Raw genomic sequence first — 12,238 nt, 5'->3', positions numbered from 1 at the left:
AATACATACCTGCCCTTTATAGTATATGCCTCATTTGTCTTCTGGCCTCATTAAACTCTGATACGCCAGTTAATGCCCGCTATTTTCTCCAACAGCCCTGTTAAAATAACCCCGCTGGCTAGGGCTCAACGCTAAATGTTGCCAGGCCCAGTTTCCATCGGTCGGCTATTGGAAGAAAGGATTCTCAGCCTCCTCCACTCCCTCTCATGTCTGGCCGCCGCTTGGTTATTTGGTCCACAATCGTTGTGGACTTAAACAGGAGTTTTAGTTTGCATTAATAGCAGGTTGTTTCCCATTAGTGCACCAGAATGACCAGATTTTGTTCACATGAGGGAGAGCATTTCTGGAGGTCTTGACATGCATCTGGTCGCACCACGTACCTCTTTACGCAATTCAATTGGGACATGGCTTTTTCAATCCGGTGGGCACCAAGATTTGAACCACTCTCCTCTTGCAGGAGATGCACCCATTTTATTTCTACACCACCTAAGAAAGCAATTAAATAAGCCTTTATGTGTAAAACGTAAGCACGAAGGATTAAGCGTCTTAGGTGCGAGAAGCACTCCGCAGGATCCGTATTCTAGCCCAACACGAACTCAAGAGGAAGTGGCTTATCGTTTTGACGATAGCATAATTTGTTTTATCGTTTGACCTATTCCTGCAAGTATGGCAACACTTCTAAAATTACACGAAAATGACATTAAATCGAAACGCTGTAGTCCCGCAATAACCAAGCAGCATAATAAATAAAACCGACCACTCAATGCCAACTCGGTGTTAATTACAAGGCAAGCAGCTAAATCACAAAAAGTAAAACCACGCGTATTTTCAGTTTCAAAGTTAACAGGAAAAACATATAGCCGAACTCAAAGCAACAGTGTATTCTTAGATATCTGAAACAGAATCAGCTGATTCCTCGCTGTTCTTCAGCTAGACGTTTAGAGAAGCTTTTTCCAGGCATCAATGCAGCTCTCCTGGTTGTCAATCAACTCGCGGTGCAAGTCCTCGACTGCCGTTTCCAGCTCCTGCAACCAACCAAATCAGAAGCAACTTCTAAAACGCTGCAGTCGACAAGCTTTGAAAGGTGAATACAACTCCTAATTTCACCCGCATCATCTCGCCTGTCGTTATGACACTAAGTAAAATTACGGGCAGTTAAGCTGTGTCTTTAAGCTTATGAAGGTGGTGGTATTAATGGCTTCCATCTTCAGTTCACCTTATAGATGCACGTTTTTATACGCAGCTTTTCTAATTACTACTTCATTAATTTTTGTCTCTAATATCTCACACATTCTCATTAGCATACAGTAGTAAGGTACCACATTATAGGAAGGCAATCGTACATGCATACAAAAAACCCGCTTGGGCCAAACCGTATAAACATGCCTCAGTGGCCTTACTCGCGCTGCAAGGGCATCGGTGCCTTCGATTCCAATCTCTCCAGCCATGTATTGTGGTCTCATGACGGAACACAACCCGTGAACAAAGCAGTGTCCTGCGGAGTCACCTGACAGCTGTCGCCTTTCATATGCCCATAATGTTGCACCCGCGACACTTGCAATACTCGATTTCAAAGGTGGAAATTGTAGTCTGTAATAAAATATTCGTGTAAGTCTATTTCAATTGCGAACAATTTTTAATGAAATTGTTTTAAGCGAGTTTGAAACCAATAATATTTGTTTTATAGTATTTGTTTTTGTCTTGCTATACACTAATATTGAATATGTTCCCTTAATTATCCTACAGCACTAAAAAGATCCATCTTAAAGTTCTTGTTTTTTTTTTATCAACTGTTTCTAAGTTAGCGCTCCTTGTCTGTTGTCATTATGTTTTGTACAAGACAACTTCGTAATCCCATTTGGCAGAATGTCGCCTAAAGTATCACTTCAACTGCAGCAGAACACTGCCTTAAGCGCACCTAACTTAGGCTTGACATAGGCATAACTTCCTTATTTGCATAATATTACTGTCGATCCAGATATGTTGAATTAAACTATAAAATGCGAAATAGGTCAATTATAGCAGCATATCACTCCCTTCAAAACAGTATTGTTTTTTAACAGCCGCCGGCATACAGGCTTATCACTCTGATTCTGGACCGCGTATCAGTTCCGTAATCTTTGTTTGTTACTGCTCGATGTCGCTAGTCACACCTTTATCAGTTTTGTTGTAGCGCAAGACGCACCGAGATCTGTCTCGAAGGTTCCGGCCACTCGCTTGTCTTTCCACAATGTTCCAGCCCGTGCTGGTAGCTGCTTGCGACGTTATCTAGATTGTTCTGTGCAGCCTTTAAATTGAGCGTTGCCGAGTGTGACGGGCATTCTTTGTTCGACGATCGACGAGCACGTTTGTTTCTATCGCCGCCGCCGAGTTGCTTAGTTCTTTTGCGGGCGCAAGTCAGCCCAAATAAAGAGTTATTTCAGTACCATCACGCCTGTGTTTTCTTTTGGCGTGTACGGCCTTGTCGCCACTACGTGACATCTGGTGGAGGTGCAGCCTTTGATCCTTCAAGCGAAGACCCAAGCCGTGTTCCTGTCGCCCTGGAAGACCAACCTACAGGTCACCGAGCCAGCCGCCGACTTCAAGACCTACAGCCAGAATATGGTCTGCTACCTGACCCCATTCGATTTCGGAAAACATCGACTGTGACAATGGTCCAGCCTACAGCACCGGTTATTTTCGTTCAACCCCGTGAGCCCCCCTGCTTCCATGGACGACCGGACGAAGATGCAGAAGACTGGATGGACCTTTTCGATCGTGTTGCAGAATTCAATGGCTGGAACGACGCCTCGAAACTCGGGCAAGTCTACTTTGTTCTTCAAGGACATGCCCGAGTTTGGTTCGAAAATCATGAGGCAGCTATGAAGGATTGGAAGATTTTCAAGGAAGCGTTTTTGACTGCCTTTTCAAGCATCGCCCGAAAGGAAAGGTCCCAGGCCCTCCTTCAGTCAAGACTGCAACTTCCTAACGAGCCTGTCTTGGCGTACGTTGAGGAGATGAAGCGCCTCTTTCGCCGCGCCGACCCGAACATAACCGAAAGTGAGAGTCACATTTTTAATGCGAGGCGCTAAAGAATCGCTTTTTGCAAATCTTGTCCGAAATCCGCCAAAAACCGTCGCGGAATTTGAAACGGAAGCATCTGCCATCGAGAAGACGTTGGACACCCGGATGCGCCACAACGAGCGACCACTTCAGCCAGACTACCCAAGACACTACCCCAGCGCATCTGCAAGCGGAGAGAACCTTCGGGACCTCATCCGGGAGATCGTGCGAGAGGAGCTCCGCCGATTGATGCCATCTTCGCAACAACCCGAGGGGGCGACGCTCGCGGACGTCGTCCGTGAAGAATTCTAGCAGGCGCTGGGCATTCCTGAAACGACGGCTGCGGCTGTTCCAGCACAAGAGGCAACAGCGATGAACTACGCTGGTGCATTACGTCGCCCTGCGCCCCGACGTGATGACTTTCCGAGCCCTCGCCGTTACCGCCCTGTTCCTGAAAACCGCCCCTTGGCCCCCGCCCGCCAAGCCTACACACGACCCCTAAACCCCAGGAAGTGCGACGCCTGGAGGACTGCAAACAACCGGTCATTATGCTTCCACTGCGGTGAGGCCGGCCACATTCTGCGCCACTGCCCGTACCGACGAATCGGTCTCCGCGGATTTGCAGCCGACGCTCCACGACCACGCCCAGGTGAACGACCACAAGAAATTGACAAATATCTGCGTAGCGGTGAGATTGTGCCACCAAGCCGTCGGTTCAGATCTCCATCGCCGTACAGGGCCCGCTTTGCGTCGCCAGGCCGTACCTATGATGAGAGTATGCGCGGAAGGTCCCCAAGTCCGCGCAGGGGAATCTAAACAGAGCAACCTTTGGAGGTGAGGTTGCTCAACGGCGAAAAGACGAACATCCTCCGCCGCAGACGACCACTAACGACGATGCAACCATTTCATCGCCGCTCCACACGACGACACCGACGACAACACGACCAGAGTGCAAGCAGACACCGCCGCCCAGCGAAGTAACAACGGTATGCCCCGGCCATGACCTGAAGAAACGACGGAGCCGAGATCGGACACTAAGGCCCACGTGCAATGCGAGGACGCGAACAAGTGACCTTGAAGTTGATGCCGACAGCCGCAGAGTCACTGCCCTAGGAGACGACCAGAGCGACCCCGTTCAAGCTTGTGTACGGCAGGGAGCCCATGACGAAGCTCGATGCAATGCTGCCGAACGTAACAAAACGAGGACAACCTCGACGTCGCCGCCTACCTGCAGCGTGCAGAGGAAGCCCGACGACTCGCACGGCTGCGTATTAAAGACCAATAGCGCACCGACAGCCGACGATACAATTTACGACGACGCCACGCAGAGTACAATCCAGGAGACCAAGTGTGGGTTTGCACACCAATTCGCCGCCGCGGATTAAGTGAAAAGTTGTTGCGTCCATACTTTGGGCCGTACAAAATCATTCGCCGCGTCGGACCACTGGACTATGAAGTTATTCTCGACGGAACTTCAGCATCACAACGGCGACGCGCACGCCCAGAAATTGTACATGTTGTACGACTGAAGCCATATTACGCGCGTTAAAGAATTTGTGGTGTTTAAACTTTGCAGTGCTTGTGTTTAAGTTTCTTTGTTTTGGAACATAGAGGCGATGTTTTTTTAAGAGGGAGTAATGCCGCGAAACCTTCAAAACAGTATTTGTTGTTTTTTAACAGCCGCCGGCATACAGGCTTATCACTCTGATTCTGGACCGCGTATCAGTTCCGTAATCTTTGTTTGTTACTGCTCGATGTCGCGAGTCACACCTTTATCAGTTTTGTTGTAGCGCAAGACGCACCGAGATCTGTCTCGAAGGTTCCGGCCACTCGCTTGTCTTTCCACAATGTTCCAGCCCGTGCTGGTAGCTGCTTGCGACGTTATCTAGATTGTTCTGTGCAGCCTTTAAATTGAGCGTTGCCGAGTGTGACGGGCATTCTTTGTTCGACGATCGACGAGCACGTTTGTTTCTATCGCCGCCGCCGAGTTGCTTAGTTCTTTTGCGGGCGCAAGTCAGCCCAAATAAAGAGTTTCTTTAGTGCAATCATCGACCCCTTCATTTGTGTCGCCAACCTCGTCACCGCTACGTGACAATATTACTGTCGATCCAGATATGTTGAATTAAACTATAAAATGCGAAATAGGTCAATTATAGCAGCATATCACTCCCTGAGCGCCGCTAGGCCTAACTCTGTTTATATTAAATCGCTGCGTTTCTCACAAAGCTATCAGCGGTCATATGAAGCCTATTATGTTATTGGTACACTATATTGAATTATGCACATTGACACGTAGTAATAATACGCTAGTTCTGCTGCCAGCAGCTGCCCAACGATGCGCAGTAGATTCACATCCATGCGTGATAGTCATTTCAGAAGCGCCTTTGATAATTGAGCCATTTTTTATATTGAATGTTCCCCTAAATCAAAGTTTGATAAATGCCAACGCTGCTATAACTTTACGTACGATTTTCAAGAAATAGTCTGGCAATTTGATAGAAGAATTATTTGATATATCTGGAAGCGACTGCAGTATATCCATAAACGTACTTATAATACGGATTTACCAGGACACACGAAAACCATCACTGAAAAAAAAAAAAAACCTTTTTAAGCTACATGTAACAGAACAGAATAGAGCTGAGGAACGAAAATAAAAAAAAAAGCAAGAAGGTGGCTTATGGGTTTTCCTATACTGCATGCGTTGATGATACTATGCACTTCGGAATGTTTTGTCATAATGGAAGCTGCTACCTGCTGAATGCTCGAAGCCTGAACGCTCAAAAAAATTAGTTGAGTTGTTGCTGCTGCTTTGTATACATTTAACCTTCAGCACCAAAGAGAGCACTAAAGGAAAACACATGCTTCAAACCTCTTTTTCTCTTAGAGAGAAAAATGAGAGCATTTTCTCTACGTGCATGACAATATGCAGGAAAAGGAAATAAATGACCAAGCGTGAAGGTTACACCACAGAGTGCAACACCATACTAATTTCTGCAGGTGTCAGTGGTGGCACACCGCTTGAGCTGCCATGAGTGTGGCAGCGGTGATGGATGCGTTGCATAGAGCGAATATGATTGGAAAGAGATATGATGCACAGCCACATGCGTCAGGCTCTCCAATGAGGGCGGCACTCAAAATTAGTAGTCTGAACCATTCCAGAGCTCATCTTGTTTGCCTGCTCTGTATGTTTACAGTACGCCTTCATCAAGGAAGGAAGCTGGTCCCAGCAGCACCATTCCGTCATTAGAACTGAGATTTTACGCGGAGGGGCTAAGTGTAAGATGAAGAATCTGCCGAAGTGCTTAGTTTTAGTGCACTACTTCCTTGATTTTATTTTTTACTACACAAATCCATGACCGGTACTTGGAATGGTGTGCCATTCACTGTTGCAGAATGTGGCGGCTTGTCGCTACGTAAAAATGCAAGATGTTTGCGCTGCTCCCTGCACCGCAAAATTCAACTTCCACTGGTGCTGATAATGCGCAACACAGAATCATTTCTAAGGAAAACAGTCGCCATGCCTAAACTGTACCAAATGCCAACTCCATGGAAAATTTTAGGATGAGCTAAAAGTAAAAGAACCGTAAACGGCGCAAATTGGTACAGATTCAAGACTGAAGAAAGCACACAAAAAACATGTTGAAGGGCTGCCCGTGCGGATGTGAATTCTTTTTTTCAGCCTGTTTTGTGTGCTGTGAACCGAAAAATGGCGAAAGCTTGAAGTTTATTGAAGAAGAAGCATCCCCCCTCAATGTATCTTCCCCTCTTGCAGCAATGCAAAGTTAGAAGTTTCAATGAACACTCTACCTGCACATGCCTATCAAGGCTGCTCAGCTGCTCCAGCTCTGCCTCAGCCTCTGCAAGCTTGTTCTGAAGTCTCTCTAACACGACGTGCAGCTCTCGCCACTCCGCCTCCTGGCCTTCTTTAGTTTCCAAGGCGATGGCTATGTTGCACTCGGTCTCTTCGTACATAGTTGACAATGACAGCGGCCAGCGAAATGACACAACCTGCATGAGCATGCCAGCACTGTTCTCAACGCACTAAAACAGTACTCCTCAATCCGTTTACCTTCGCTAACCGCAGTAGCTCCCAAATGACACCATCATATTGTTTGACATTTGACAAACGTATCCCTGCAAAATTTGCACCACAAATAAAGGGGGTAAGCAACACTGCCACATAAGTAAATGTCCACAATGCGGGATTCTGTTGAGTTTGGTGTTAATGGACCCATGATAACGCGCACAAGCAATAGGCTTCCCATCAATCGTCACCGCAACGCAAAATGCACTTTTATGACCAATATGGCCGATCGAAAAGGATGCTAGTCCTGTCTACCTTCAACTCTCCCTTCACCGGCACGAAGAAAAAGAACTCAACAAGTCGGGACAGCACCTCGCATGCCCCACCCCGGCCGCATAACTTGGGAGCGTCCAATGAGCAGGTGGGCCAATATTTCCACGGGCACCTAATCGGTCCCGAGTGGACGCCAGGAGCACTTAATAATAATAATGCGCAAGCACTGTATGGCTATATTCAGGCGGGCTTCGCATGGGCGTAATCTTGTCGGAGCTTTAAAACAAGAACTAGTCAATATATCGAAAAAGAATTATACCATAGGATAGAGCGTCAAGGAAAGGTGTGCAAGTGACAAAATGGTTGATGTACGTTAATTAGATTGAAAAAAAGAAAATGACCGGGCACCAACACGCCGGCACGAGACGTGAGCACCAGCTGAACCAGTCAGGACCTGCAATTGGCTATCTTAATTTAGTCCTAGTAGCCGATCTGGCCCTACAATAACGCTCATTATATTCTTGGTGGAGTGTGCGATGACTGATTTTACAGCCACGCAGTTGTAACCTTGGTGTCACAATGCCATCTCACGCCATCCAACCAAGCGCTTCTTACCGCGACCCGCAACCAGCCCCCGTGCGCTTCCTCAACGGGTTCCTGTCATTTTCAGTGGCACGAACGACTACAATGTGGAGGAGAGGCTGCCTTCCTACGACCGGGTGAACGCTCACAACCAGTGGGACGATAGCATGAAGGTGAAAAATGTCTTCTACTTGATGAATGTTGCGAACCTCTGGTTCGAAATTCCACGAATCGGACTTCGCAACCTGGTCCGCTTCCAAGACCGCCTATAATGAAATCTTCGGGCATCGGGCCATGCGCACACTTCGCGCTGAGCATCGCGTTCGCTCTTACTCCCAGAAGGTTGCTGAAATCTTCACCAGCTACATCGAAAACGTCCTCGACCTGTGAAAGCGCATCAGTGCATCAATGAAAGAGTCTGACTGCATTATGCATGCACTGAAATGTGTTGAAGACGATGCCTTTCACGAGCTTGTAGCCAAGAGCCTCATTTCCGTCAGCAAGATCATCAACCTGTGCCACAGGTATGAGCAGCTGCGTAGAGAGCATGTCTTCTCTTGTTGCTTTTAGCACAGGCTGAGACTGAACAACATGGACTTGACGAAAGTAGTCAGCAGTTCTCTCATGGTAAAGAATCAGCAGTTTTTCCGCAAAGGAGGTCTCTCGGCAGCTGTCGTAGCTTCCGTCTGTTCTGAGCCCGCCATCAAAAAAGGCACCGGCACTTCAACACATGATCCGGGAGCAAATGTCCGAGGACAGGCCGTCAGTTTTCTACACGCCCCCGTTGCAGTCGCTCCACTTGCCGCGCCTCCTGTTCCAGCGTCGCTTACTTATGCCGAAATAGTCCGACAGCCACCGCCAGTGTTTACTCCTTTTCCATCTTCCCCTCGAGCCATTCGCGCTTCTGCGGTTGAGCTGCGCCCCCGTTTCCAAACAAGGGTAACACTAGGCTTCTTGCCAATTGGCTACACCTATGGCATCACTAGACATGCGGTGCGTCACTGCCGCGAACGCGTCATGACCTCTATTGACGCAGCCGACCACCAAGTATACGTTTATAACCATCCAAGCTATTTTATCTGAAAACAGACTTCTCAGCCCCTTTACACCGAATCCCATTCATCTGTTCGTTGCCGCTCTCCATCTTCGTGTCGGCCTTCGGTGCCTACCATGCACCGTCATTCAACACTGCTGCAGGAAATCCGTTCAGCACACTGCGTGAACGGCTACTTCACCGCCCATATTGCAGCATTTTGACCATGATGCTCCATCTGAGACCCACACTGATACCAGTGGCATAGGTGTCATTGCTATTCTAGCGCCACATAAACCCAGACATGTTGACAATGTTTTAGCCTACGCGAGCCACACCTTGACGACACCAGAGCTAAACTACTCAGTAATTGAGCAGAGTTGCCTAGTTATAGTTTGGACGATAGGAAAACGCCCTTATGTGTACGGCCGAGAATCCGAAGTCATTACGGACCACCAGCACTTTGCTGGCTGTCCTCCCTTAAAGGTCCCATTGGTCGCCTCGCTGGCTGGGCCTTACATCTTCAGGAATATGATATTCATGTGATGTATCGATCAGCAAGGAAGCATAACGACGCTCACGCATTTTCTCGCTCCCCTCTACCCGCGAAAAGCGTTTGCTATTTCCCTACGGACTACAGTTCCTTGCCTTTGACCAACATTGCAGTGGAGCAGCCCAGAGATCCCTGGATCGCTTCCCTTCTCGCTTTCCTTTAGCATCCTTCGACCATTTCAAGGTGTTGTGCAATTCGTCGCCAGGCTGCTCACTTCACAATTCGTTTTAACCTCTTCTACCGCCGAAATTAATTTTCCACCTGCCGCAAATGGCGGCTTATAATTCCACGACACTTACGATCGAAATCTGCGGCTTATATCGCATTGACCTGCAAGCCGCTGAAGCTGTAGCATTCAAGATTTATACTCGAAATTGACCTCTACGGCCCGCTTCCCAACACCACAGCCGGAAACCGCTGGTTCATTGTAGCGGTAGACCATCTCACCCGCTCGCCGAAACCGTCGCTCACTCTGCTGCTACGGCACGCGATGTTGTCGCCTTCATCTACTCAATTTGATATTTAGTCGCGGATCGTTGCGGGAACTGCCAAGCGACAGTGGTCGCGTATTTTTTATCTGAAGTGGTTTCGTCCCTACTGAGGCAATGGAACATCGCACATCGCGCTACTACCGCCTACTACTCGCAGTATAATGGTACGACCAGAAGATTCAACCCAAGACTAGGCGACATGTCATTATACATGGCTGCAGACCTTACATCTGGGAGACGTTGCTACCCCTCTAAATGATGCGTACAACACCGCTACGCAGACCTCTATGGGATTCTCGCCATTTTTGATATTATAGGAACGTGACCACCTTCACCACTCGACACCATACTTCTTTACGATCCCGATTATTCTGAATCCACCACCGTACCTGAAGCTTCTAGACACGCTGAAGACAGAAGGTGGCTCGCCCGCCCGTTCACATGTTCCGACCACGGGCGAGAGAACAATATTTTTGACGCCACCCACGCCGCCTTCAGCTTTCTTCAGCAAGCCCGTTTTGCCTATATTGTGCGTTGCACATCAGATCGCCTCACCTCCAATCTGCTGCCGAAATACCGAGGAACATACCTCGTCCTTGAGCGCACTTCACCCGTTAAGTACATCGTTGAGCCTATCATGCGCTCGCCATACCTTCGACGACATGAGACTGTTCATGTCTCTCAGTTCAAACCCTACTAATACCAAGACGTATTTGTCCCCTTAGGTCTCCAGTGTGGTTCCCTATTCTCCTGGGGGGGGGGGGGGGGGGGGATTTTAAAGGTGGCCTGCTCTCAGCACGAAGGCAGGAGACGCGAGCACCAGCGGAATGAGCAGGACTTGCAAGCGCCTAATTTGACTTAGCTCTAGTAAGCGAGCTTGTCCCACAATGATGGTTCCTTAGCGCCAATTAAGTGTGTAAGTGCGAGCCAAGACGGCAGCCAGCGAAATTCCGGTATTGATTATAAACTTTCGACCACGTTTCTGAGTGCAGAAATGCGAATGCCTGAGGTTGCTTCTGCACACGGTACATTGCGCACCCTTTATCGAACAGAAACACTGTACCGTTGGACGCATCAAAGTTCGCCACCGTTCTGTGATTGAATTACAGGTAAGAAAAGGCGCAATATCTGTCACTCGCGCACAAAACAACAACGCTTAGGCTTACGCATTTCTCCTATGCATATTCTGCAGTGATCTCGGAATTTTGTTTTATAAATTATATGCTCCCCGCTAATCTTTATGGATGTCTTCCTTGGATATTACCGTAAGTAGCTTTTCAGAAACTATTTAAAGGTGTACCGACGTCAAATTACAAGGATATGGAAAGCTTGTTATGCGCATCCCTTGCGTGTTCTAAGATCATCACACTAGAGTTTTAAACTCACAAAAGGTATAGAAGATTTTTTCATCCTGTTTCAAATGCTCGCTCTTCGTTCCCGACCCATCGCTAGCGCATTGACTGTGATTTAAATTCATTGGAAAAAACATGATCAGCTATTTGTGCCGTCATTGCAGTTTTTCGACGGAAGAGACGATGACCTAAAATTGGTTACCATTAGCAAAGCCTTTGACATGAGCAGCCTTTCTGTTGTTTATCTGCTCCTTACGGCTCTACCATCACGACCGTGCGTACCACTGTGGCACCGTTGTAACGCACAGACGACACTTTAGCCAAAACTGTATTGCTGGCCATTGTCGTTCACTAAAACATGTGAACGCTCTCGCCCAAGGCGCGCCGACGGTCGGCGGATGGCGTTGTTGGCGTTCGCCGTAGCCAACAAGACAGGAGTGGCCGAGCGCCACTGCAGTGTAGCGCTGCTGGCAGATGTAGGACTTGACGTTCGTACAAGAAACCACCAATATACCATAACGACTGGATGCTGTAGTACTATACATGCCTGCGTGAGGGCAGAGCTTTCGGCAAGGGCGCCTCCCGTGGGTGCGCCAGCCGACAAATTCCGCTGCTGGACGCCTGCCTACCCTTCTCGTCACTAGGCCTGGTCGATGTCGCCAGACGGCATTCGGAAACGGATCAGCGGTGGAAGTCTAGTCTTTCATCAAAGCTTTACTATGAAATCCATCTCTCAGTAAAATTGGCTCGATAAGCCATGTGTTCGGCGACCGTCCTCAATCTAATTTGCTGCACAGAAGCAGCGCCGATGAGTGTTACCGGCCGCTTTCAGCATTGTTCGACGGACACCGACACATCATGGTGATTGTACGCGTGTCCTGGGAT

At 48.2% G+C, this 12,238-nt stretch overlaps 1 protein-coding gene across 2 annotated transcripts in view; it reads right to left on the bottom strand.

Annotated features, from left to right (window-relative positions):
• Window positions 1-525: 525 nt before the first annotated feature.
• Window positions 526-12,238, bottom strand: part of LOC146171621 (uncharacterized) — a 79,750-nt gene continuing 68,037 nt past the window's right edge. Inside the window, exons 3-4 of one of the 2 annotated variants that reach the window (XM_084586402.1) lie at window positions 6,853-7,053; window positions 526-1,025 (exon numbers count right to left, since the gene is read on the bottom strand). In XM_084586402.1, the coding sequence (XP_084442528.1) occupies window positions 939-1,025; window positions 6,853-7,053 (288 nt within the window). In that variant the 3' untranslated portion in view covers window positions 526-938. The remainder of the gene's footprint in view (window positions 1,026-6,852; window positions 7,054-12,238) is intronic. The other variant, XM_084586401.1, reaches the window with a different exon arrangement.

The sequence above is a fragment of the Amblyomma maculatum genome, unplaced genomic scaffold (assembly GCF_055883805.1).
Source record: "Amblyomma maculatum isolate TAMU_Amacu unplaced genomic scaffold, ASM5588380v1 scaffold_19, whole genome shotgun sequence".
NCBI classification, from domain to species: domain Eukaryota; kingdom Metazoa; phylum Arthropoda; class Arachnida; order Ixodida; family Ixodidae; genus Amblyomma; species Amblyomma maculatum.
This window is presented reverse-complemented; position numbering and strand designations above follow the sequence as displayed.